Source organism: Pelobates fuscus, chromosome 5 (genome assembly GCF_036172605.1).
Source record: "Pelobates fuscus isolate aPelFus1 chromosome 5, aPelFus1.pri, whole genome shotgun sequence".
NCBI classification, from domain to species: domain Eukaryota; kingdom Metazoa; phylum Chordata; class Amphibia; order Anura; family Pelobatidae; genus Pelobates; species Pelobates fuscus.
Genome location: NC_086321.1, coordinates 312,207,314 through 312,233,870, shown reverse-complemented (window position 1 = coordinate 312,233,870; position 26,557 = coordinate 312,207,314). Strand labels below are relative to the sequence as shown.

Below are 26,557 nucleotides of genomic sequence, written 5' to 3'. Positions count from 1 at the left end.
TCCTAACAGAGGCCTTTCACGGTGGACCTGTTTGCATCTCGGATCAATCGCCAACTCAACCAGTTTTACAGCTGGCTCACAAACTATGATTGTGTGGCGGTAGATGGTGAAGTAGACTTCATTCCCTTGTCCGTACCCCCTAGTCTCCCGCATGACTGGTGTGTGTGGTCCCCCTTTTTATACCCCAGAGAACACCGACCTCCCCTGGCTGTTAAACACAAATTAACAACTTGACAAATTAGCTTGAGTGTTTTCCCTGGGTGGCCACCATTCGTATCTAACTGGGTAACACAGGATCCATACCTGCCCTACCCATAAGGATAGGACTCCTGTGCAGACTATATCACAGGAGGTCCAGAGGGAGACAAAGGTGCTTTTAGGGCTGCTTTGCACTCAGCACTTTATGTTTGTATGTGTGTAGGATGTAAAATACTTACCTGATTTATGTATGGTTTTAGACCATATCTTTCTTTTATTTTAAAGTTTATAAACTTGAAAATCTTTAATTATCAACATTAAAGTCCTTTTGGATTATAAATTATTGGTACATTCCTGTTATCTTAGGTTTAACACAGAGGTTGTTATTTTATATATTACACTCACCATTCAATTACATCTCAAACACCAATGTTTTTTTATATGGAAGAGTCCAGCAGTCAAGCACTGACAACAAATAAGCTAAGTTGGGCAGGGCTAGCTTACTGGGTTAGTGCATCAGCTAATTGTTCTTAGTTAATGAGCTAATCCCGGCACCACAAGGCTTAGTTATGTGTAGTAGCTTCCAGAGGCACAAGGAGGCACCTGGCATACCACAGGTAAGTTGCCAGTGGGCTGTAGTCCTATATTGTTCATGTAAAGCAGGAGATAAATGTGCAAGACATCACTTACCACTATGCCACCAAGCAACACTAGTAATGTGGGTAATATGTTGGTTCTATTTAACAGTTCACCAGACTGCATCCAAAACAAGTTTTATTAAAAAAAAAAAAAAAAAAAGAAATAAGTATATAAAAAAAAGAGACTCCGTGTTTTAACATAAAACAAGAAAAAGTCACACATACCATAGGAAGCATATAAAAGACAAATAAAAATAGCATGTATACTATACAAGACGAAATGACATATTTCACAACTATCATCTCTTGTTATGAAACCAGCTTTAATATGCAGCGATTTCAGCTCTTCTTATTGCTTGGGTCTTCTGTTCTGAATTGATGGGGTATTAATACACGTACATCTTCCTATACAAATAAAAATCAAAGGGGATAGCATGATAAGTGTTGTTCTTTTTCTAAAACAAAAGTATTACATTTACTGCATTGCTTTCATTAAATCACTTACAATCATACTGTATTCAAATGTACGAGCAAAATGAAAGCGGAGAAGAGTGTCACATAACAATGGGATTAAACAAGCAAAACCTACTTTTTATTGAGACAATTAAAAAAAACTTGTCCAAAAAAAACACATAAAACTTGATTAATTGTGTTTCAATTTCTTGTAAAAATGTGCTTTAATGCTGCAAGGATGTGATATTCCACAAGGGAAACCAACTTACAGCAAAAAGGTGAGAAAACAAAAGGGTGGGTCAAATGTGGGTTGTGTGTGTGTCTGTGTGGATGGGAGTAAGTTTGGGCGTGTGTAAAATTGGTGGAGTCCTGCCATCGGCTTTGTAACAAGCCCCCACATTTTTACTGACCACACCAAATACATTTTGAGGTAAGCAGTGGCACCTGCAAGAATAGAAACTTCTCCACAAACAAAATGCATTTCTACAGCTAAATGGCATCAGAATGGCACCCAAATTATCTGATATTGCCTTGGTACTTTACTTCAAGTTACATCAACTATCAATGTACGCTATGTTTCTTGATATTAACTAGGCCACTAAGCTTTCAGTTTCATCACAACACCTATAGAGGGAAGATCATACCGCATTTACCTACTGGAGACATATGGCACATTATTCTTTCCTCAGTCAGACGAAGTGTGCCTTCATATTACTAAGAACACTGCATTCAACAGTCTGCTTTTGGAAAATGTTTCTCAGTCTTATTGTTTATTTGCACAACTTGTAAATTATTTCATTGCATGGTGGTTTTAGTTTTTTTTTTTTTTTTATTCTTTATTTTTGCATGTGCATATGAGTTACAGACAATCTTGCAGGGCCACAACAGCAACTGCAGGCATATTCTTGGCATTACAATGAGTGGCATTCAGAAACAGCACATTTTTATATATGAAAGAGCAAGTTTTGTTACATTCTAGGCAGACGTATGATATTCCTAGGTACATCTAGGTTTGGTACTCTAGTTAGTGGATTCTCAGTTAATTGTTATGCTAGGACAACAGTGTAGTTATCATATCATTAGGCTTTGGCATTCGTTATGGAACAATATTAAAGTAGATTACTCAAACTGATTAAGGCTGTCGCTTTTACACATGTTATGCAGGTTATTACACAGCATCGGCTATAGGGAATGCTCTGTGTTAACGTAAAATGACTGTGCTATACTTGAAATAGGCATATAGGTTATGGAGCAAAATCCCATATACGTTTTAACTCGTTGAGATCTGAGCTAGTCTGGACATAGGTATTTGCATGTTACATCTAATAGATTACCAGTGGCTTCTTACCCCACCAGCCCCCTTGCATACAAGTTAGGAATCTAAGAGGGAAGCGGCAATTTCGGCATACACTCGTGTGAGTCCAGTTAAGTTAGAGAGACACCTTAGCGGTTGTGAGCGCCCAGCCCACAGTGTCCTGATCTTCCTATTGTCAGCCGATGCTTCTTAGGTAAGTGGAGGCCCCCTGTGCCGGTCTGTGCTGCCTTGATGTGGGTTACAGTCCCTTCAGATCAGCAGTGTGTGGCTTGGGTGTATCAGCGTGGTTCGGCGTCTGTGTCGGTGAGTGAGCTGTAGCTTTGAAGTGGGACTCTTCCGACCTTGTGTTGTCGGGCTGTGGCCGTAGAGGGTGCTTCCAGTGGGGCTCTCTTGTGAAGGTGCCCCCTCTTGTCTGTGCTGCCCGCAGGTTCATACTTTGCTTGGGGAGCAGCGTGGGCCGCTTCTGAGCCTCCCTGCCGGTTTTGGCGCCAGCATCTGTGGTCTCCGCCATCTTGACTGCTGCGCCTTCGTGTTAGGCCCGGGCGGCCCTGTTGCTGCTCCCGGGATGGTCGGGGCATGCGGGGGTGGTGGGGACCGGGATCACCCCCCGGGTCCATAGGGGGGGGAAACGGGGCCACGGCTCCACGGGTCTGGCTCCTGTCTGAGCACCGATGGGCAGGATAGCGGGGCAGCGGCCGTCTGCCCCACTCACCGCCGGAGTAGGCCTCGTTGGCGCCAGTGAGGATTTGTCCTCCAGGGGACTGAAACCCGTCAGGCCAGCCTCACCCTGGGTCCGGTACTCTCCACCCGATGGGTTTCGTCGTTGTTTGCCAGCTTTTTCAAGCAAAAATAAATTGCTATCGTGGTTTTTTCCTCCATTAGTTTCAGGAGCTGGTGTGACATGCGACCAGCTCGCTCGGCGGCCTGCCCCCCCCCCCGGTGGTTTTAGTTTTATAAGACTACAATAGGGCTATACCTCCACAAAGACTTGTATGACCATACTCCATGGAGAAAAAATGTTTATAGTAAGACTTTTTTCCAGGGACAGACAGACAGTCATTGCTTTCTGAGAAATAAAGATATACATATATACACTTTCTGCTTTCAACACAACATTTCTCTAAAAGCAGAACACGTGCCAGGCATGTCCAATCTATAAGTGGGTTGATTCTCTAGGTATTGGAGGGAAATCAGCAGCTGGATGTTGGACAAATCCATACTTGCAATCTTCCAATCCTAATAGAGGCCTTTCACGGTGGACATATTTGAATCTCGGATCAATCGCCAACTCAACCAGTTTTAAAGCTGGCTCCCAAACTATGATTGTGTGGCGGTAGATGGTGAAGTAGACTTCATTCCCTTGTGTTCGGTTGTCCGTACCCCCTAGTCTCCCAAATGACTGGTGTGTGTGGGCCCCCTTTTTATACCCCAGAGAACACCGACCTCCCCTGGCTGTTGACCACAAATTAACAACTTGACAAATTAGCTTGAGTGTTTTCCCTGGGTGGCTGCCATTCGTATAACCGAACGCACATGGTGCAATGCATGGTGGCCATTTTGTCTCCTAAACACAGGCAGCGGTACATGATCATCGAACCCCTGGAACTATTTTCAGCCGAGCGGAGTTCATACCTGTTCAACTTCCCCCCAGCTACTGACTGGGGGGAGCATTTGCTCCATAAAAGCCAGGGGGAGCGTTCGTCAGTGTTAAATATTTGTATAATTTTCTGTATTTGAGAGATAATTGAGTTTTCCTAATTTGAGCTCAATTATCTCTCAAACACAACAGCTCTTGGGAAGAAATGTTCTTGATGTGTAGGGGCCAATGCATAAAAGCCGTGGCAGAATAAAGTTAATTTTTACTCGCAGAACTGTGTGTCCTCCAGTTACTGGGGAGGAGGTGGGCTATTTACTTGGCAGTATCGTGTTCCTGAGTCTACTATTGGTGATCCAGTGGAGAAAAGTGCCAGTCAGGACTAGGGCTCTGCTACAAATGTATTTCTTCATACTTGGTCGAAGGTCAGACACAAAGTATTCCCCTCATTTGCCATGACTGCCAGAGTGTTTTAACATATTCTGAACCAGAAAGTATCACTGGTGACCTACTGGCTTGGACAGTTTCAGGGGATCCTGGAATGTCGAGAGGCTCTCTCAGAAAACTAGGTATTTATTGTAGGACTCATTCGCACAAGTAACCAGATGTTGCTACCTTGGAATGCCTGTAATGCTTGGTGGTTGGAGAGGGATATTAATACTTTTACAGCTGTTCTACAACGCATATTACAGTTACTCTATTTTCTTTTTTGATGGGTCGGTTTTACTGCTCTGTCAGCAATTTTTGAGGCTCATATCAAAGTGGGTATAGACCCTCTGTCGGGATCCCGCAGGCGGCTGCGAGGGGAGGCTGCGCTCCGCTCGCAGTACTCACCCTCCAGCCGTCCGCTGTCCCCTCCTCCTCGTGGGTTCGGCGAGCGGCATCCTTCCGGCCACTCTAAGGTCCGGTACTGCACCTTTTCTGTGTGTGTGTGTGTGTGTGTGTGTGTGTGTGTTAGCGTGTTGGGTTCCCCGAATCGTGACATTACAACAGGGCCATAATGGAACCTGCTGACATACCACAGCTCCTAGTTAATCAGGAGGCTAGAATGGATGGCTTGGACCACCGTATGGATCAGTTTGCTCAAGCTTTGCAAACCATACTGGCTTGTACTGCACACTTGCAGCCTGCCGTTCAGGAGGCTGCTGCTGCTGTGCCCGAACCCATTCTCACTCCAGTACCCATTCCTGCTCATGTAGTTCATATGACGCCTCCACAGCGCTACAGCGGTGACCCAGCATTGTGTTGTGGTTTCCTCAACCAAATCGACATCCATTTGGTGATGAATCCACGTTCCTATCCCACTGACAGATCTAAAATTGCCTTTTTGATAAACCACTTGCCCGGGAGAGCTTTAGCATGGGCCAACCCCATGTGGGAGAATACGTCTCCTATGTCCATTGCAGATTTTCTGACAGCTTTCAAACGCACATTTGATCAACCCGGTAGGGTTGCTTCTGCTGGCAAAGCTCTGCTTAGGGTTCGACAGGGTAACAGATTTGTAGCGGATTACACTATCGAATTCCGCACTCTAGCAGCTGAAGTGGTTTGGAATAATGACGCCCTCGTAACAGCCTTTCAGGAGGGTTTGGCCGCTTACTGGATGAAATAGCATCCAGGGAATTGCCTGTTCTAGATGATGTTATAGGCTATATGATTCTTATTGATAACCGTATTAGAGAGAGGCGTAGTCAAAGACGGCTGGATACACGGGTGTTACCTGCTCTACCTAGTACTGCACTACTAACATTACCCGCTCCTAGGCAACCATCCCCTGAACCCATGCAATTGGGTGCTACGGAGCTAACTGAGGCCGAAAGAGCGTACCGTAGAAGGGAGGGGTTATGCCTTTATTGTGGGCAGAGGGGGCACCACTGTAATGCCTGCCCTAGAGTACAGGGAACCTGCAGCACCTAAGGCCTAGAGAGGGGTCGGCCTCGAGTGTTATGACTTTGTCTCCTCATGTGTCCATCTCCAGACCGTTTATCACGGTTTCTCTTTCAGTCAATAAAACCAATATAACAACTAAAGCCTTGATCGATTCAGGTGCGGCAGACAACCTTATGGATAAGAACTTTGCCAAAACCGCAGCCCTGACTTTGATCCGAAAGGCCACACCCTTGGCCGTTGAGGCCATAGATGGTAGACCACTTGAGAAACCTCTGGTGACCCATGAAACCCAAGATATAGTTATGTCTGTGGGTGCTTTACACAAGGAAAGGTTAACCTTCCAAATAATTGACTCACCTACTGCCTCCATCGTTCTGGGTTTTCCCTGGTTAGTTAAACACAACCCAACGGGGTTACTTTTCAGATTTACCTTCGCAAAAAATCTGACTAGTCAGTTTTCTACCCGTTTCTTCTGAGAAAACCAAAAACTTTGTGTCGTCCCCACTCTGGTTACTTATGTTTCAGCTTCCACGTTTCTTCATTATTTTGTTATTTTTCTTCAGGCCAACTTCTTGTTTCATATGTTAAACCATATAAACCAGTTTTTGTGACCAGGTTAGCTGGTCGGTGGAAACTTCTTTTGGAGTCCACTCGGTTCTTGGGGAGGTGGCTTCATTGATCTTTACCTCAGGAATGTCTTAAACATTCTTTGGTCAGCTGACTGATTGCAAGAGGACACCTTTTGAACTTTTTATTTCCATCTTCTCATGCTTCTGTTTCACTTTTATAATAGCATTCAAGAAGCTAAATATGAGGCCTCCTTTCATGTAGTAAAATTGCAGCTTTTGCTAGCTTTAGTGAGTCTATAATCTTAATTTTAGTAATGACAGGAGACAAAAACTTCCTTACCTTTTCCTTTTTTGGAGGTGGGCTCTTTTCTGTTTTGTAATTTCATGTAAATATTTCATCATGATATATTTGGAAATATGTTAAATAGAAAGTTTTTCTCACATTCTATTTAATGCTGATCGTATTTGATGTGTATATGCAATATTTCTCCTTTTAATGTTTCAATTTATTAAGCCCTTCACATACTGATTTTTTTATTCTTTTTCAGCTGTACCAATGGAGGCAGACTACTTTCTTTTGTGTAATTTCAGTTTTGATGTTTTACAGTAGTTTGTGGGATTGTTTATGATTTCCTCACTACAAAGAAAGAGAATGAGTTTTGGGGGTGAGGGGAGGAGGAAAGAGAGAGAGAGACTTTTCAGTTTGCTGCTATGAGTTCAGTAATATAAGATAAGCAAAATGTGAAGCCTCCTGCCATTGCTAAAATTAAGATTATGAGGGGCGTGGCTTGGCTGGACGAGAATGGCCGCTTGAATTCATAGCTCAGTGCTCTGTTGCCTCAATTAGCCACATCTTGCACCTACCTGGACCCCATGGGTTGAACAAAACCCATCCAAATGACCACATCAACACTCAGGACACAAGGGGAGATTCAATCTCCCTTCATCCACAGCTACCTGCCAATTCCAGGGATCTTCACAACACGAGGCCTCACAAACAGCGTCATATTCCCCAAGCTCATCCTTGTCAATCAACCTGCACTAGACTGGTATTCACTCTTTGGAAGTCCTCCTTTTAGGGAGGGAGGCAAACACTCCTGGAGGAGGTAAACTTAACTCTCTGGACGAGACTGCCACCCTCTGCACCTTGTTAAGAGATTTCGAGGTAAGGGTGAAAGCGCTCAAAACAGAAAGCGCGGAGGCCGCATGCCCTGACATGAAGATCACAGAGCAACACGACATGTAGATCACGGACTTGTGGCTCCATGTCGAAGACCTCGAAAATAGGAGCCGCAGGCACAACATCAGAGTGTGGGGGCTATGCGAATCACAAGGCCCAGAAGACTTGTCACCACTTTTCAACCTTATCCTGAACAGGCGATCGCTATGGAACTAATTTTGGCATGATGACTTTGTGGGTTCCTGTTCACCTCAGCGGTACTTAGCCGCAAATGTAATGGAACGGTTTTTGAGACTAAGGGGAACAAATGCTACCTGAGAGCCAGGCAGAGCACCCCATATTGCAGCTGCAGGAGCTCCTGAAAGCTGACCGGAAAAAGCACCAAACGCCCTGGAACTATTTTGGGCATAGGACCATGTGTGTGTGAACTTTTTCCTACACTGCATGGATCTGAGCGCTATTTGGGGAACTTGGGCACTCAGATCAAGGTTTTTTCGGGATGTTTTAATTGTGGGGTTATTGTATGTTTTTATTATGTTTTGGGGTACTTTTATGTTTTTATGTTTTGTGTTGGGCTCTCTTTTCCTGGGAGATAATTAGCATAACTGTCTTTAATTCAATTATCTGTCAGGCCCAGAGATTCCTGGAAGGGGCTTGTATTGAATGCAATGGAGACCCCATGCTGAGGTCTGTGCATTAAAGGCAGAGTTTGGCTCATTAAAATCAGTTGTACTCCTAGAACTATGTGTCATCTAGTTACTGGGAGGGGAAATGGCTAATCACAGTCAGGGTTCTGCCACATGCTGGTTGGCGCCGGCTGCTACGAATCCACATTGTTATATGTCCCCACGTCTGACCACAGTAGTAGTGACGTTGACGTGTGGGTGACGGCACACAGAGGACGAGTGTGCACGTTTTGGGGTCAAAGGTAGGATACGGACAATCGGATCCACAAGATGGATATTTAAACTCCGGCTCGAGTCGCACCCATGCCTTCCTGCTGTCAGATATTGTCCAACTCATTATTCTTGTAAAGGGTGCAGCAAGGTAGTACCTCAAATTTTGGGGAGTGTCAATTGGGAGTGTGCTATCCTTGGAGACTGTGAACTCCAGATGAACCTCCTGATTTTGGATTTGAGTGTGGAACTGAGATCAGCACTTTTTGAAACACGAACAGTAGCTGAGGCAGAAGTGTCAGCTTTAAGTGGCCTAGCTAGGAAATATGTTCTCTATGGCTTTACGTAAAATCGGTTGGGTATTACGTGAGTGTAGATCTCCTGGATCTTTCACAAGCCAAATTATCTCATGTGGGCGTTGCACTATCTAAAGGTGAATCATTGCATGAGGTTGTGGCATTGTGTCCGGGCCAGGGAATGGTCCAGGATTTCAGATTTGGAATAATTTATTTGTAGGTTCGCAATTAACCCACATTCCTTGAATTCTTTCAATATCTCTTCTAGGATGGTGATCCCGTCTGACACAATGAAAAGCAGATTGGCCACATATGGCAGTATCTTTGATGCCTTTTCCCACATGTGAATTTAGGTGTTCGCTCTGATTTTGTTGAGGAATGCCTGTAGTGGTATCGCGAACAGGCGATGGGACAAAGGGCACCCCTGCCGTGTTCCATTGTACATTGTGAATGGTTTTGAGAGGGCTCAGTTAATCCTCAGAAGTGTGGTAGGGCCGGTATACAATGCGCACACCCACAAACTGAATTTTGGTCCCACGCTTATTTCCTGTAATACACCTTGCATTAGCTCCCAGTCCACCCTGTCAAATGCTTTTTCAGCATCTGTCTACAGGAGTAGAACTGGTGCACTCCCACGTCTAGCTTCCGCTATCAGGTTCAGGGCTCTAATGGTATTGTTTTGAACCTCTCTGCCTGGGATGAATCCAGTTTGGTCAAATTGTATGGCTCCCGATAGCATGGGAGAAATGCAACTTGTCAGGACCTTGGAAAGCAATTTGAGGTTGACGTTCAATACTGAAATCGGCTGATCATTTTGACAAAGTGCATGATCCTTTCCATCCTTAGGTAGAAGTGTCACGTTTGCTGAGTTGAAGTGTGGTGAGGGTCATGCACCATCGAGGATACATTTCGGACACAACTCCAGCCTGAAAATCTTGTAATAGAGGAAGGGGAAGCCATCGGGTCCCAATGACTTGCGAGTCAATGACTTTTTCATTGCATATGTAAGTTTTATCCTGCAATCCATGAACCAGTTTAGTAGCGCTTCTCTGAACTCTCTCTCTAAAGTATCAATATCCTTCTGGAGATACGGTCTCCAGTACTACATATAATTCTCCAAGTGAGGTCTCACCAGTGTTCTGTACAATGGCATGAGCACTTCCCTCTTTCTACTGCCAATACCTCTCCCTATACAACCAAGCATTCTGCTAGCATTTCCTGCTGCTCTATTACATTGTCTGCCTACCTTTCATCAGAAATAATCACCCCTAAATCCCTTTCCTCAGATGTTGAGGTTAGGACTCAAATATTCTGTACTCTGCCCTTGGGTTTTTACGTCCAAGATGCATTATCTTGCACTTATCCACATTAAATGTCAGTTGCCACAATTCTGACCATTTTTCTAGTTTACCTAAATCATTTGCCATTTGGTTTATCCCTCCTGGAACATCAACCCTGTTACATATCTTAGTATCATCGGCAAAAAGATATACCTTACCATCAAGACCTTCTGCAATATCACTAATAAAAATATTAAAGAGAATGGGTCCATGTACAGATCCCTGAGGTACCGCACTGGTGACAAGCCCATGCTTCGAATATACTCCATTGAATACAACCCTCTGTTGCCTGTCACTCAGCCACTGCCTTACCCATCCAACAAAATTGGAATCCAAACTTAAAGATTGCAGTTTATTGATAAGCCTTCTATGTGCAACAGTGCCAAAAGCCTTACGTAAATCTAGGTAAGCAATGTCTACTGCACCACCCTGATCTATTATTTTAGTTACCCAATCAAAAAAATCAATAAGATTAGTTTGGCATGATCTATACCTGAAGTATACCCATGTTGTCTCTGATCTTTAAATCCATGTGTTTTTAGATGTTCAACAATCCTATCCTATAACATGGTAATACATGGTAATAATAACTTTGGGTGTATTTCATCAGGTTCCATTGACTAATTTGTCTCTACTTTTGACAGTTGAAATAGAACCTCTTCCTCTGTAAACTCACATGTAACAAATGACTCATTTGTCCTTTTTGTCCTAACTAAGGCCCCTTTCCTTCATTTTCATCTGTAAATACTGAACAAAAACATTAATTGAGGCAGTCAGCTAGACCTTTATCCTATTCTACATACATTCCTTCCTTTTGTCTTTAATCTAACTAATCCTAGTTTTACTTTCCTTTTCTCATTTATGTATCTAAAAAATGTTTTGTCCCATTTTTTTTACTGACTGCTATTTTCTCTTCTGTGTGTGATTTGGAAGCTCTTATAACTTGTTTAGCCTCTTTCTGCTTAATCTTATAGATCATTCTGTCTTCCTCACTCTGGTTTTTTTATAATTACTAAATGCTAACTTTTCGTTTTTTTACTATTTTGTCCACATCTGCGAAGTACCACAGTGGTTTCTTGATTTTTTTTTTGCTTTTACTGACAAGTCTTATTCTATTGCCTTCAGCAGTGCAACTTTTAAATAAACCCATTTCTCTTGGACTCCATTTACATTGTTCCAGTCTGATAATGACTCCTTTACACATTCTAATTTTAGAAAAGTCTTTTTTTTTTTTTTTTTAAAGTTTAAAACTATTTTTGTGTGTTTTTTGTGTCAGGTTGGTAAGATAACGCAGGAACTCCTATCGGGGCGAATATGGTATTAGTATTTTGGTATTTTTTGGTATATGGTATTTTGTGACACGTACTTGATCTTAGAAATATATAATTGCGTTTTGCATTGCATAAAGAGGTGTGCCAGTAGGCGCCCTCATTTGTTCCTGAGTTTATACATTTGGTTAAGAAAGTGTTGGCAGGAGTGTTGGATGAACTGATGGATGAGTGTCGAGAGCTGGGTCTTTTTCTGGAGAAGGTCCTTGTACATGTTCTTATCCAAGTTCAGGATGCAGTAAAAGATTAAAGTCACCGCTGATCACCAAGGTCCCTTCCATAAAGCGTGATAGTTTGCCCAGCGTGATTCAGAGGAAGTGACATTTTTTTGAGTTAGGAATGTAAAGAAGTGCAAATGTGTATTTATGGTCAAACATCGTGCCTTTCATGAATATTCTATATTGTATTGAAAAGATCTTTAGTGGAACTTTTAGATAAACTCTTCATGATATACGGTTATATATGGATAGGTGGATGACTTGAGCTCAGACATAGATGATCCACGCAGTTGTGTTTTAATGAGCTCAGTAAATGTTACATTTTACTCAGATAATCCCATTCTAATGGGAACCTCATCTTAATTTTTGTTCTATATGTTGCCCTGCATAAACTTGCTTCTAAGACTCCTGGGTCAATTTCCTAGATTTCAGTGTATCAAAAATTACATATTCTTACCACAAGTGTCATGTCCTTTAAGATGGGAAGCAGGCTTATAAGTTCTTTGTCTTTTTTGTTACCTGTCCAGTTCTTCACTAGAATTCTGTTGGTAGTCTGAAACAAAATACAGAAGATTTGCTAAATACAATTGTCCAGGATTATTAGACAGTGAAATCGATTTTTACTAAACATGCAAACAAAACCTAGATGGTAAACTCACTTGCAATGGAAAGTTGTGAGGGGAAGAGTCCAATGCAACAGTCTTTGCCAAGTCTCTGCGGATGACTCTCAGATCCTTTACATAGTGACCAGACACACAGGTGCACTGGTCCCGAAACAGTCTGTGCCTGTAGAACAAACCTGACTTTAAAATAATGTAAACAAGTGAAAGTACAACTATTTGTTTAGTTTGTGTGAGCTTCTAAACCTAAATGACCAAGTAAAAGACCAAGTAATATTACCATAATAAAGAAAACAGCCATAATTGTTTATTGCCACAAATACATACACCATAACTCTGTGGGGAAGTTATCTTCAAGTCTTGTTTCATTTGAATTTTTTAACATGACAGGAGGCTTCATATTTGCTTAAGTCTCTCTTTACTAGAACCACAGCAGCAACAAAAACTCAGAGAGTAACAACCAATCAGAAAACAGTAAGGAGACCATATAACTCCCTTCTTAACATTCAATTTCCTCTTTCTTTGCTGCTCTGCATCAGCACAGGTCAGAGTACCACTGCCTCCTGCTATTATTACTGGGTGGCTTTGGGATTTTAGATATTTTACTGTATAATTAAGTGTTCTTGCATAGCAAGACCACTTAATGTTATCTCACAAATATATTATTATTCTTATTATAGCCAAATTTACCACCCTAACTCCTCCCACAGTTTTTACACTACATATACAAAAATATACCAAAACGTGCGGATTGTTCCCGATTGGTGTGCTATTACTTTGTGGAACGTTTCGCCAAATGGTTCACGGAATATCGTTGTTCTCGAGGCACAATTGGTCCCATAGGAATGAATGGCAAAGCTAGAGTGGGAGTTGGCAAAAGCTAAAAAATCAGGACATGATTTCTAAACTGCCACCACTCCCTCATTTTCAAGCCCACCTACACAAATCTTATATCAAAACGTTCAGCTATCCCTGCTGCCACTAAAAATGTCCACAGCTAAGTCATAGTCCTGATAGTTTTCACAATATGACCATTTGTTTGCAACTCACGCCGTCCATTGGCATTCATTGAAACTCCACTCTGCAAAGCTCACATTTGAAGGGCAATTTCTAAACTGCGACTGTGCCTTCATTGTTAATATCTCAGAGACATACTATGCATCAAAATGTAGGTCTGGGTCTTGTGATTCTCACAATATAAAGCTCTTCACTGTAGGATTTATAGTTTTTATACTCTGACCTGTGCCAGGCTGCAGCAGCAAGTGATGTCATAGACAGGGCCTTTTGTACACCTGCTAATGTTTTTATAAATGTATGTTTTAACCCCTTAAATCCCCCTACGCCCTGCAGGAGCCGGCACTAAACGCCGGCGGGTGTAATAGTACGCCCTCGCTATAATGGCCGCCCACGTGGCCGGCGCTAATCGCCCGCTGCAGATCGCGGTCGGGGGGGATGCAGTGACCACAATCTGCTAAGTCTGGGATCGCAGTGACAAGCTTTCACTGCGATCTCAGAGCGCTCTGATGGCAGTGACAGCCTGTCACTGCGATCAGTGTTACATGTGTCAGCCTAATGGCTGATACATGTAACAGGCGCAATGATCCCCCTGCAGATTGGTAGGGGGGAGTGCTTGTACAACCCAGGCACTCCCCCCTGTGGTCAATTACCCAATCTGCAGGAGGTGATCACAGTGACAGGCAGTCACTGTGATCACTGATCCTGTGTGTCAGCCAGTGATGTGAAATCACTGGCTGACACTGTTTCTGCCCCCTCTCCTGTAATAAAAATAAAATATTAGTTAAAAAAAAAATAAAAAATATTACAGTTACAAATAAAATATACTTAGATCATATATATATATATATATATATACACGATATACACGAAGTGTATTTAAATATTTATATATATATATATATATATATATATATATATTAATATCAAATTACACGTAGACTGATACTGATTAAATATATATAATTATTGTTATATATATATATATATTTATATATAATATAAAAAAAATTAAATACGTAAATTTTTTACACGTAGAACGAAATAATACATATATCTATATACATAAATATATACGTATATATACCTATATAAATAAAAAAATTATAGATACGTATATATACACATGTGTGTGTGTATATATATATATATATATATATATATATATATATATATATATTAATTCTACACATATATGTATGTAATATTTGTAACCCTATAACACTATATTCAACCCTATAACTTTCCAAGACACCATAAAACCTGTACATGGGGGGTACTGTTTTACTCAGGAGACTTCGCTGAACACAAATATTAGTGTTTCAAAACAGTAAAATGTATTACAACAATGATATCGCCAGTAAAAGTGACTTTTCTGCATTTTTCACGCACAAACAGAACTTACACGGACGATATTATTGCTGCAATACTTATTACTGTTTTGAAACACAAATATTTGTGTTCAGCGAAGTCTCCCAAGTACAACAGTACCCCACATGTACAGGTTTTATGGTGTTTTCAAAAGTTACAGCATCAAATATAAGGCTTGTGTTTAATTTTTTTCACATTCAAATTCGCCATAAAACCTGTACATAGGGGATACTGTTTTACACGTGAGACATCGCTGAATACAAATATGTGTATTGTATTGCAGTAAAAGCAAACAGCATTATGACATTGACAGTTAAAATGTCACGTAGAACTAGAATTTTTTTTTTTAAATTCTTATTTTCTCCCATTTTTGTATATTTTTTTTATATTACATTATGTTCCATACCTAAATAGTTGATGTTAAATGAAAGCCCTGTCTCCCCTGAATAAAATGATATATAATAAGGGGGGTGCATTTAATATGAAAGAGGTGAATTACGGTTGGACAGACATATAGCGCAAATGCCAGGTTTTGTTTAAGTTTTGTTCACAACTTGTACATTTGGCTGCGGTCTTAACCCTTTAAGACCGGAGGGCGTACTATAACGTCCTTTTTAAAGCGGCTCTAAACGCCGCAGGGCGTAATAGTACGCCCTCCGATTTTTTGTTACTTACCCGGTCGCCGGCGATCGCGGTTGGGGGGACTCCCAGGGAGCCCCCCGCGGCACCTCCATCCTCTTCAGCCCCCCCGGGCCATGTGAGAGTGAGGTCCTTGCGAGGACCTCACAATCACATGGCCGGGATAGCTGGCTGCAGCAATGCCAGCAGGGGGACTAACTGTAATGACAGTTAGTCCCCCTGCTGGCTGGAAATCAATTAAAATAAATAAAATCAGTGTAAAAAAAATCTATATATATATATTTAGATCATATATATATATTATATATATGATCTAAGTATATATATATACACACATATACATACACACATACACCGTCTAGGTGTATTTTACTATTAATATATATATAATTATATATATATATAAATATCAAATTACACGTAGACTGATACTGATTAAATATATATAATTATTGTTATATATATTTATATATAATATAAAAAAAAATGTAAATATGTAAAAAAATAAAATTAAAAATAAAATATAAAAAAATATATAGATGTGTTTTATTTCGTTCTAACTGTATTGTGATATTAATATATATATATTTATATCAAAATACACATAGAATGAAATAATCTATATCTATATACATAAATATATACGTATATATCACTATATATATATATATATATACCTATATATAAATAAAAATATTTAAAAAAAATTATATATATATATATATACACATATATATATATATATATATATATATATATATATATATATATATATATACACATACACATATATTAATTCTACACATATATTTATGTAATAATTTTACATAATTAGGTATCCTAATTAATTACAATTAGCGGGACCTGCCTGACAACCCATGCCGAAAGTATAGGGAATTTAATTTGCTAGCACTATATTTAACCCTATAACTTTCCAAAACACCATAAAACCTGTACATGGGGGGTACTGTTTTACTCGGGAGACTTCGCTGAACACAAATATTAGTGTTTCAAAACAGTAAAATGTATTACAACGATGATATCGCCAGTAAAAGTGAAGTTTTTTGCATTTTCCACGCACAAACTGCACTTACACGGACGGTATTATTGCTGCAATACTTTTTACTGTTTTGAAACACAAATATTTGTGTTCAGCGAAGTCTCCCAAGTACAACAGTACCCCTCATGTACAGGTTTTATGGTGTTTTCAAAAATTACAGCGTCAAATATAAGGCTTGTGTTTCATTTTTTTCACATTAAAATTCGTCAGATTGCTTACGTTGCCTTTATGACCCTATGGTAGCCCAAGAATGAAAATTACCCCTATGATGGCATACTATTTGCAATAGTAGACAACCCAAGGTATTGCAAATGGGGTATGTCCAGTCTTTTTTAGTAGTCACTTAGTCACAAACACTGGCCAAAATTGGCGTTTTTTGCATTTTTCACACACAAACAAATACTAACGCTAACTTTGGCCAGTGTTTGTGACCAAATGGCTACTAAAAAAGACTGGACATACCCCATTTGCAATACCTGGGGTTGTCTACTATTGCAAATGGTATGCCATTATGGGTGTAAATTTAATTCCTGGGCTACTATACAGTCTCAAAGGCAACGTAACCAATCTGTTGAATTTCAATTTCAAATGTAACACGCTATATTTGACCCTGTAACTTCCCAAAACACCATAAAACCTGTACATAGGGGGTACTGTTTTACACGTGAGACATCGCTGAATACAAATATGTGTATTGTATTGCAGTAAAATCAAACAGTATTTTGACATCCACAGTTAAAATGTCACGTAGAACTAAAAAAGTTTTAAAAATTATTTTCTCCCATTTTTTTATATTAAATTATGTTCCATACCTAAATATTTGATGTTAAATGAAAGCCCTGTTTCCCCTGAATAAAATGATATATAATAAGGGGGGGTGCATTTAATATGAAAGAGGTGAATTACGGTTGGACAGACATATAGCGCAAATGCCAGGTTTTGTTTACGTTTTGTTATGTTCACAACTTGTACATTTGGCTGTGGTCTTAAGGGGTTAATGTAACTGTGAACAATGTTGCAATTAAATGTGCTATATAAATAAATAACAGTTACTCTGCCCACTCCAGTTGTAGACTACTGGTGGAGGCAAGAACACTTCACACAATTTCCCCAGAAATTGTAGCTTTTCTAGTTGTTTATATCATTTTATTATCCTTTATTGTTCTTTGGGGACTGTTTTGGTTTTATTCTGTAAGCTATCTGCCTTCTCTTTCCCTCTGGGATAGTGGGGAGTTTGTTTCCCCTTTTCTGCTCTCTCCTCTGGGGCTCTTTTTCCCCCTTTAGCTGTCCCCTCTCCTTCTCACCCGTTTTCCTTCACAACGGGTATTGTGCCGCTCAGGGGTTTCTGGAGGTTGGCCTGTTGATGCCTCCTTCGATCCCCCCGAGCCCCGGGACTGTGGAGTACATCTCCAGTGGTTCCGTGTGTGCTTACTACTCCGGTCGTGGGGTGCTCTCGATCGAGCGCACTACCCACCGACCGGAGCTTCCCCACGTGGCCGCCAGCTTGATCTGCGGACCGCGTGTGTCTGCCGGGTGGAGAAGGGAGCGCTACATGCACGCCCCCCTCCCCCACCCGCTAATTAGATTAGTGACTTTGCACACGTGGTGTGCTGTCCTGCAGGGGGTCCCCAATTACTACATACCACGGCCTGGGGCCTAACTGTACCAGGGCGGTCTGGGAACACCCTTGCTTTCCTGCATTAACCCCACACTCTGTGAGGCTACTATACTGGGGTTATTAGTGCTGAGGGTTATTCATTGCCGAATCTCTCCTTCTGCTTTTCTATGCCTTAGGGGAGCTTCACTGCGTTCCCATTATACTATCTGTGACCTACATTAGATATTTACAGGGGTCTGCCAGGCCCTCCTTCTGGTTAAACAGGGACACTCCAATATCAGTATCCCTTTTACTGTTTTTACACCACTCGTAGGTGCCCTTGCCTGCCTTGTCGGTGCCCATAAAATTGGCCTGCTCTGTCTGTGCTCTTTAACTGGCTGACTCGGTCTGTGCCCATTGGCTGGCCTGCCCTGACAGTGACCTATTGATGAGCCGGCGCTTGCCCGTGCCTAAATCCTTACGGCCGCTGGCCTAGGATATTTTCTGGGGAGACTTTTATACTGGGGTCCACTGTGCCCACGCTGTAGTCGCTGGGAACTACGCCCCATACATTGTTTTTATATATTTGGGTGACACCTGTCATTTCTACCCTCAAAGTCACGCTACGGTCAGGATATGGACGCTCCGACGCAAGAGAGCCTGCAGGCAATGATCAACGTGGCCGTTGCCGCTTCTGTGGAGAAGGCGCTCTCATGCGTTCTACCCCACTCATCCCAAGATAGGGATATATCAGAGATTTAGCGCACGCTGATAGAGTCCGGCCCTGACTCACCTAACAGAGACCACTCACGCACGTCTAAGCGCTACTGGAAGGGTGAAGGCCCTGAGCCAGCTACCTGGAAGGGTAAGGCTCCTGCAAAGCGACCCAAACGGGCGACCGCTTCATCTCCGGCACGCCCAAGATCTTTTCACGAAGAGGAGGAAGAATTCACCCTCCCCACAACACTGTCCATACTGGATAAATGGCGGGAGGATCAGTCCCCCTCGGAGGACGATGGTGGGTGGGGTGGAGAAGAATCGGAGGAATTGGTGACACTGCCTCAACACCTACACCCCTCCTTTGGGGAGGACGTATTCTTGGACGCAATGGCCGAAGCCCTATTCGACCCGCGCAACATCTGGCACCCTCAGTCTCCTGAGTGGTCTCTACCCGAACATCTGGCCCAGTTCGTCCATTATTGGGTTCGCAGACCCCTCGATTGGGCAGTTTGGAAGAGGTTGAGGGCAGAGTGCCCCAGACCCACCTTGCCAGACAAGGTTGCTGTGACGCCCGAATTTGACCTGATGGTCTCCACCTATTTGACCCGGACCGGGCACGATCCCAAGAAAGGGATTGAACGCAGCCTCCGCCTTGCACAAGATAAGGTGCTGGACATGTTGGGGCCGCTGGCCCGGATCCTTACCATGGCGGTCGAGGCTGTCTCACAGGGCTCGTCACTGGACCCTGCAGCCATCAGAGATTGGGCATTACGCTCCATTTGCCTGCTGGGCAACTCCAACGTGGCATTATGCACGGAACGGAGGAAGGCGGTCCTCATGCGCATGGACGCAAAATTGTCGGAGTTGGGGTCCAAGGAGCTGGGTCCGTTGGCCAAAGGACTTCTTTTCGGGGAGCTCTTCATCAAGGAGCTCCAGAGGCATGTTAACTTCTCGTGTTTTTGGCAGGGATGGAAGGCAGCAGGGTCGTGCCTCTTTTCCCAGCTACCGCTCTGGGTCTTTCACCTCCTGGAGGTCGGACCGTGGCAGAGGAAACCGGGCGCGTGGAAGAGGCAGGATGCCCACAGGTGAGACATATTACACCACATGTTTTTCCCAGGCCTTTACATGCTGGCAGGTTGCGTTTTGGTCTCGACAGGTGGAGGGACATTTCTTCGGACGCATGGATACTTCAAACGGTCCGAGGCTATGTTATAGACTTCCATTCCCGCCAGTCCAGGAGATACCCCCTACGGACTCCGGTTTCGTCAAAAGACCTACAGGCCCTAGTGGATGCCGAAATACAAGCCCTCTTCGACAAATGGGCAGTTCAGTGGGTGACGGTCGAAGTAGGTTTCTTCAGCTCCATTTTTTTTACATTTTTCTAGTCAGGAAGAAAACGGGAGATTTCCGTCCGGTTATAAACCTGAGAAACCTGAACGCCTTCATTTCCTATCAACACTTCAAGATGGAGGGCATCCATCTTCTGAGAGACTTACTGCGCCCAGGAGATTGGTTCACTCGCCTGGACCTAAAGGATGCATATCTATCCGTTCCGGTGCAATACGGTTGCCAACGATTTCTACGCTTCGTTTGGAAAGGGAGGCCATGCAAATTCACCTGCCTCCCATTCAGCCTCAGCTCGGCACAATGGTGTTTCACCAAACTGTTAAAGCCGGTAATGGCATGCCTGCGCTCCAGGGGCATTAGATACCTGATATAACTGGACGATTTACTCCTTTTCTGCGAGGACGCCTCCAGACTGAAATCTCAGACGCTCTACACGGTCTTCTTGTTCGAATCCCTGGGGTTTGTGGTCAACCAAGAGAAGTCTGCTCTCACGCCGACGCAAGTAGATCAGTGTTTGGCATTCGAAATAGATACGCCTCCCTCAGACCAAAATCACGGCCATTCGGAAAGAGATTCGACGGATACTGCGCCAGGAAATGATCCCACTCCGGGTCTTGGCACGAGTGGTGGGCCTCTTGTCCGCATCGATCCAAGCCATCTACCCGGGCCCCCTTCACTACAGGGCTATGCAACGCTTGAGGGCACACTTCCTACGCAGGAAACCCTCGTATGACCAGCTGATTCCCGTCACGCAGGAAGTCAAGACCGAACTTCGCTGGTGGCTGTTACACATGTCAGCTTGGAACGGCAAGGCGATCTTTGGACCGACCCCGGACTTTGTCCTGGAGTCGGATGCGAGCCTATGGGGCTGGGATGCGACCTGCACAGCCGCCTCCACGGGAGGCCCCTGGTCAAGCACGGAAGCAGGATATCACATCAACTGCCTGTAAATGATTGCGGGCTCATTCGCTATACGCAGCCTTGCGTGTCATCTATCAGATTGCTGCATTCTGCTGAGAATGGACAATATTTCGGCGGTGCAGTACATCAACCACCGGGGGGGGGACCTGCTCACAGACACTGACGGAAGTCACAAAGGAGATTTACAACTTTTGCCTTCAGTGCAATATCACTCTCCAGGCAGAGTATCTCCCAGGAGTGTCGAACCTGATGGCAGACTGGTTCTCCAGACACTTGAGGGATGCCAGCGATTGGTGGCTGCATTGACCAGTTTTCCTCAAAGTGGCGCGGCAAAGGGGCCCAGTCACAGTGGATCTGTTTGCCTCTAGGACAAACTTCCAGATCCCTAATTACTTCAGCTGGCATCCGGATCCGACGTGCGCAGTAGTGGATGCTTTCCTTCAGGACTGGCCGCCGCACGGAGCCTATGCATTTCCACCATTCACTATGATCTCCAGGGTCTTACTCAAGTTACGGCGACAACAGGTATCGTAGGTGTTGTTGACGCCTCTTTGACAGGCCCAAGCCTGGTTTCCAGAATTGCTGGAGCTATCATGTCGGGACCCGCTTCTTCTTCCGTCTCCACAAATACTCCTGTCGGATCCACGAGGCAACAATCATCCCCTCGTACTGGAAGGCTACCTCCACTTGGTGGCTTGGACTCTTTCCGGGGTACCTAGAATGTCGATGAGCTATCGGGATCAGCTAGAAATCTCCTCTGGGACTCATGGGCCCCAGGAACGAGGAGATGTTATCTGTCCACCTGGAACGTTTGGTGTCGTTGGTGCGTGGAACGGAATATCGATCCCTTTACAGCACCTATATCCAGCGTACTGAATTTCCTCTCTCACCTATTCGATCAAGGGAAGTCGTATCGTTTAGGTAACTTTGCCAGGTCGGCAATTTCAGCAGCTCATGTCCCTCTGCAGGGGACACCCATTGGACAAGACCCTTTGGTTTGTACATTATTGAGAGGGATCAGACTGTCACGTCCTCCGGCTCCTAAATATACATCGCTCTGGGACGTACATCGGGTTTTGGATTTCATTCAGTCATGGCCGGAGAATCAGGACCTTTCTCTACGACAATTGTCAGCTAAATTTACGCTTCTGTTGTGCCTGGTATCATTTCGTCGGGTCTCCGACGTTCGGGCTTTTGACGTTAACGCGTTCACCTTTTTCCCGGATGGGGTGACCTTTTCGGTGTCGAGACGTACCAAGTCAGACTCCACTGCCATTTTCTCCTAAGCTCTGTGTGGTTTCTACCCTTCGCTATGTGACAGTTACTACCCCGCTTCGAAGTTCCCAATCGGGACAACTGTTGATATCTTATGTACGACCACATAAACCGGTTTCGACCACTACTTTGGCTCGCTGGATCAGATGGCTATTGTCGTTGGCTGGCGTGGAGTCCTCATTTGGTGCTCATTCGGTTAGGGGCGCGGCGGCGTCAGGAGCCCTAGTAGCAGGTGCTTCCCTGTCCGACATTCTACGTTCAGCAGAATGGTCTCGGGAGGACACCTTTCGCCAGTTTTACTTCAGACCGACGGAACATACATCTGGTGAGATCGTTTTTTGCTTTGTTGCTACCTGTTTGGGTGACTAACCCAGACTATTCTTGACAGCTTATTGGGCTTAATTTACTGTTATCCCTAACAACCTGCTGTGTTATATAATGCCTAAACCCAGACTAACTTCTGGTTTCCCTCCCTCTGGGGAGTCCGATACCCCACTCAGTAGGGGTGAAGCCCCTGTCACCTCGGGTAATTTACCCGCTTGCTCAGATGGAACTACCCACTCTGATGGGGCGCAGTTCTTAGCGCTACAGCGCTCGGTGACAGACGCCATTATGGCAGCCATGGGGTCCATGTTATCTACCCTCTCCCACACCATTTCTCTGGCCCTCCTGCCACGTCCTTTGGATGAGCACTACTCGGGCTCCACGATGCCTCTGTCGCGTCCTCATGTGGACCCACAGGGAGAAATACCCAAGAAGGCTACCCATAAGTCTAAACATCCCTCTGCCAGACCTACAGTCGGCCCAGAAAGCGTGTCACACCCACGCAAAAGAGCCTTTCCGCGCCAGGCAGAACGGGCGCGACTATGGAAATGTGCCAGAGCACAGGTAGAGAGCGACTCCGACTTAGAAATCGGGTCAAGTGAGGAGGCTAAGATTGAGTCGGACAGCGACTCTGATGTGGATACCGCTGATACGGGCTTTGACCTACTTTCCTTTGCTCAGGCAGAGAAGTCCGGAGGCGAGCCAGGGACTAGGCACACCCTCGTGGATCCGTCAGGCGTTCCACTCTTCAACCCGGATGACTTACACCATCCAAGATCGGCATTGTGGCTCCCGGCCGACCACGTTGCCACGTATCTGGAGAATTGGGTGGGATGCCCACTTAGCAAAGCGGCCCGCAACAAATTAAGGACAGAGTGTCCAAGGCCTGTGGTGCCTAATAAAGTTTGCGACACTCCCGAGGTAGACCCCAAGATATCTCAATTTCTTACAAAACTAGGCTGGAATCCCTGTAAGGGGCTTGAATCTGCCTTAAAATCCTGCCTGGATAAACACCTGGATATATTCGGCCTATTGGAAAAATTATTTGATTTGGCGGAAGACGCCAGAGCGGAGAACCGCATGGTTGACCCTGAAGACCTACGTGGTTGGGTCCAGAGAGCAATCTGTATTGCCGGGAGCGTTAACACCTCCCTCTCGATTGAACGGCGTAAAGCCATTCTATTTAAAATAGAACCAAAACTGGCCAATCTCGCCCTCACGGAAGCCGGTAAGGACACCCAAGGTCTTCTCTTCGGCAACTCCTTTATCAAAGATTTGGGGCGTTTTGTCGAGGCATTTACTGCCCTGTATAAGGCACAAGCCTCCATGAGGCGAGTTTTCCCGGGGCGGGCCTCCACCAGGGCCGGCAGATCCAGGAGCCGTCTGTCCGGCCGTAATTATTTCCAATCCCGTGGCACGGGACGAGGCTCCTTTCAACAGCGAACCCAGTACCAGGAGACTAACACCCGTCCCTCCTTCTTCCCATCTCGCGGACGCCCGTGGCGATCCAGAGGCTTCCGAGGCCACTCCAGTTCCAGACGACCCTACAGTGAGTTACCTCATACCACATATTTCTTCTCCTGTTTGTTAAGGGGGCAGACATTTTTTCCCAGCATGGTCACAAATCACATCAGACCCCTGGGTACTGACCACTATTCGGGGTTTTCACATATAACTGATAGAACACCTTATACACATCCCCCCTCGACCGATCTGCTTTTCACCCCAGGATCGCAGACGGATTGACGAGGAACTCTCCACCCTTCTTACCAAAGGGGCTATAGAACGGGCGCCCCTCAACCCCGCAGGGGTCATAAGCAACATTTTCCTAGTGGAAAAGAAAGGCGGTCAATTGAGACCCGTCATAAATCTGCGCCCCCTCAATGCCATAGTCCGGTACCGTCATTTCAAGATGGAAGGTATCCACCTGTTACGGGATCTTCTCCTTCACGGAGACTGGCTAGTAAAGCTAGATCTCAAGGACGCGTACCTGACGGTACCGATTGCGTTGGGTTCCCGAGACCTTCTACGCTTTCATTGGCAACACGAGACTTCGCAGTTTACATGCCTACCTTTCGGCCTCTCCTCGGCACCGTGGTGCTTCACGAAGCTACTACATCCGGTGATCGCCTGGTTACGCAGTCGGGGAGTTCGTCTAATCGTATACCTAGACAACATCCTCCTCATGGTCCAAGATCGCTCCACTCTCCTTACCCACCTTCGACTGGCCACTCGCATGGAATTCCTAGGATTCCTCGTGGACTCTGGAGAGGCAACTCTGAGCCTGCCGAAATTCAAGATCCGTTCCATCCGCAAAGAGCTACGCAGAGCCCTCAATCGGCCCCAGCTCACCTTGCACGGCTAATCGGCCTCCTGGCCTCATCGATACAGGCGGTATTCCCGGGCCCGCTCCACTACCGAGCATTGCAACGCCTGAAGATTGCACACCTGAGAGTCGTGCATCCTACGCAGACCTGGTGTCGCTGGACAGCGAAACGAAGGACGAACTGCGATGATGGATTATCAACCTGTCCGCATGGAACGGCAAAGCGATCTTCGGCTCCCTACCGGAGTTCACGATCGACTCAGATGCAAGCCTCCATGGCTGGGGGGCCCATTGCGAAGGAATTTCAACGGGCGGCCATTGGTCAGCAGCCGAATCCCGGCTACACATCAACGCGCGGGAACTCCTATCCGGTTCCTTCGCCATCCGCAGCTTCGCGAAGGACCGAGCCTTGACTTGCATCCGTCTCCGCATGGACAACGTCTCAGCGGTGAGGTATGTCAACCACCTGGGAGGTACGCAGTCGGCAGTGTTGGCCACCTTGGTGAAAGACTTTTGGGAATTCTTCCTAGAACGGAACCTGATTGTCCACGCGGAATACTTACCTGGTCTACACAACGTTCAGGCGGACTGGGGGTCACGTTATCTTTCAGACACCAGCGACTGGAAGTTGGACACGGAGGTGTTCTCCAGTTTATCATCTCTTTGGGGTCCCTTCACTATCGACCTTTTCGCTTCCCGACTCAACACCCAACTGTCTCGCTTCTTCAGCTGGAGGCCAGACCCGATGGCGTAGGCGGTTGACGCCTTCCTGCAAGAATGGAGCGGGGGCCCCTATATGCTTTCCCCCCGTTTTCCATGATCACACGCTCGCTCCTGCAGACCCGCAGACACCTGGCGGAGTTGGTCATGGTGACCCCCTTCTGGGAAACGCAGTCATGGTTCCCTCAAATACTCAAGATGGCGATGGACTATCCCCGACTACTGCCTTCGTTCAACGATTTACTGTTGGATCCAATGGGACGAGGTCACCCACTCTGGCTGGACGGTTCCCTTCCACTCCTGGCGTGACGGATCTCCGGGGACCCTGGGAGATCCAAGGATTTTCGGACGCAACTAGATGCCTGTTGGCGTAAGCATGGGCTCCCGGAACTAGACGGGCATATGGGTCAGCTTGGCGAGCTTGGGCTGGCTGGTTCCTGGCTAGGGACGAGGAACCCGTTTCGGCCCCTGCAACCACGGTCCTACAATTCCTGACTTCCCTCTTTGAGGCGGGGAAGGCTTACAGGACTATCAATCTCTATCGGTCGGCCATCTCTGCGATTCATCAAGGCTTTGACGGATGCCCTGCGGGACAACACCACTTAGTATGCCGACTCCTCAAAGGCTCTCGATTCTCCCATGCACCCAGGCCTCGTTACTCCACGACCTGGGATGTCTCCGTTGTGTTGTCCTTCATCTCATCCTGGC

The 26,557-nt window shown here is 45.0% G+C and overlaps 1 protein-coding gene across 1 annotated transcript in view; it reads right to left on the bottom strand.

The window, feature by feature from the left end:
- Window positions 1-1,175: 1,175 nt before the first annotated feature.
- The window catches only part of LOC134612225 (CTD small phosphatase-like protein 2), a 35,689-nt gene continuing 10,307 nt past the window's right edge, over window positions 1,176-26,557 (bottom strand). The window contains exons 3-5 of the mRNA XM_063456573.1: window positions 12,575-12,701; window positions 12,373-12,468; window positions 1,176-1,241 (exon numbers count right to left, since the gene is read on the bottom strand). Of these exons, the coding sequence (XP_063312643.1) occupies window positions 1,176-1,241; window positions 12,373-12,468; window positions 12,575-12,701 (289 nt within the window). The remainder of the gene's footprint in view (window positions 1,242-12,372; window positions 12,469-12,574; window positions 12,702-26,557) is intronic.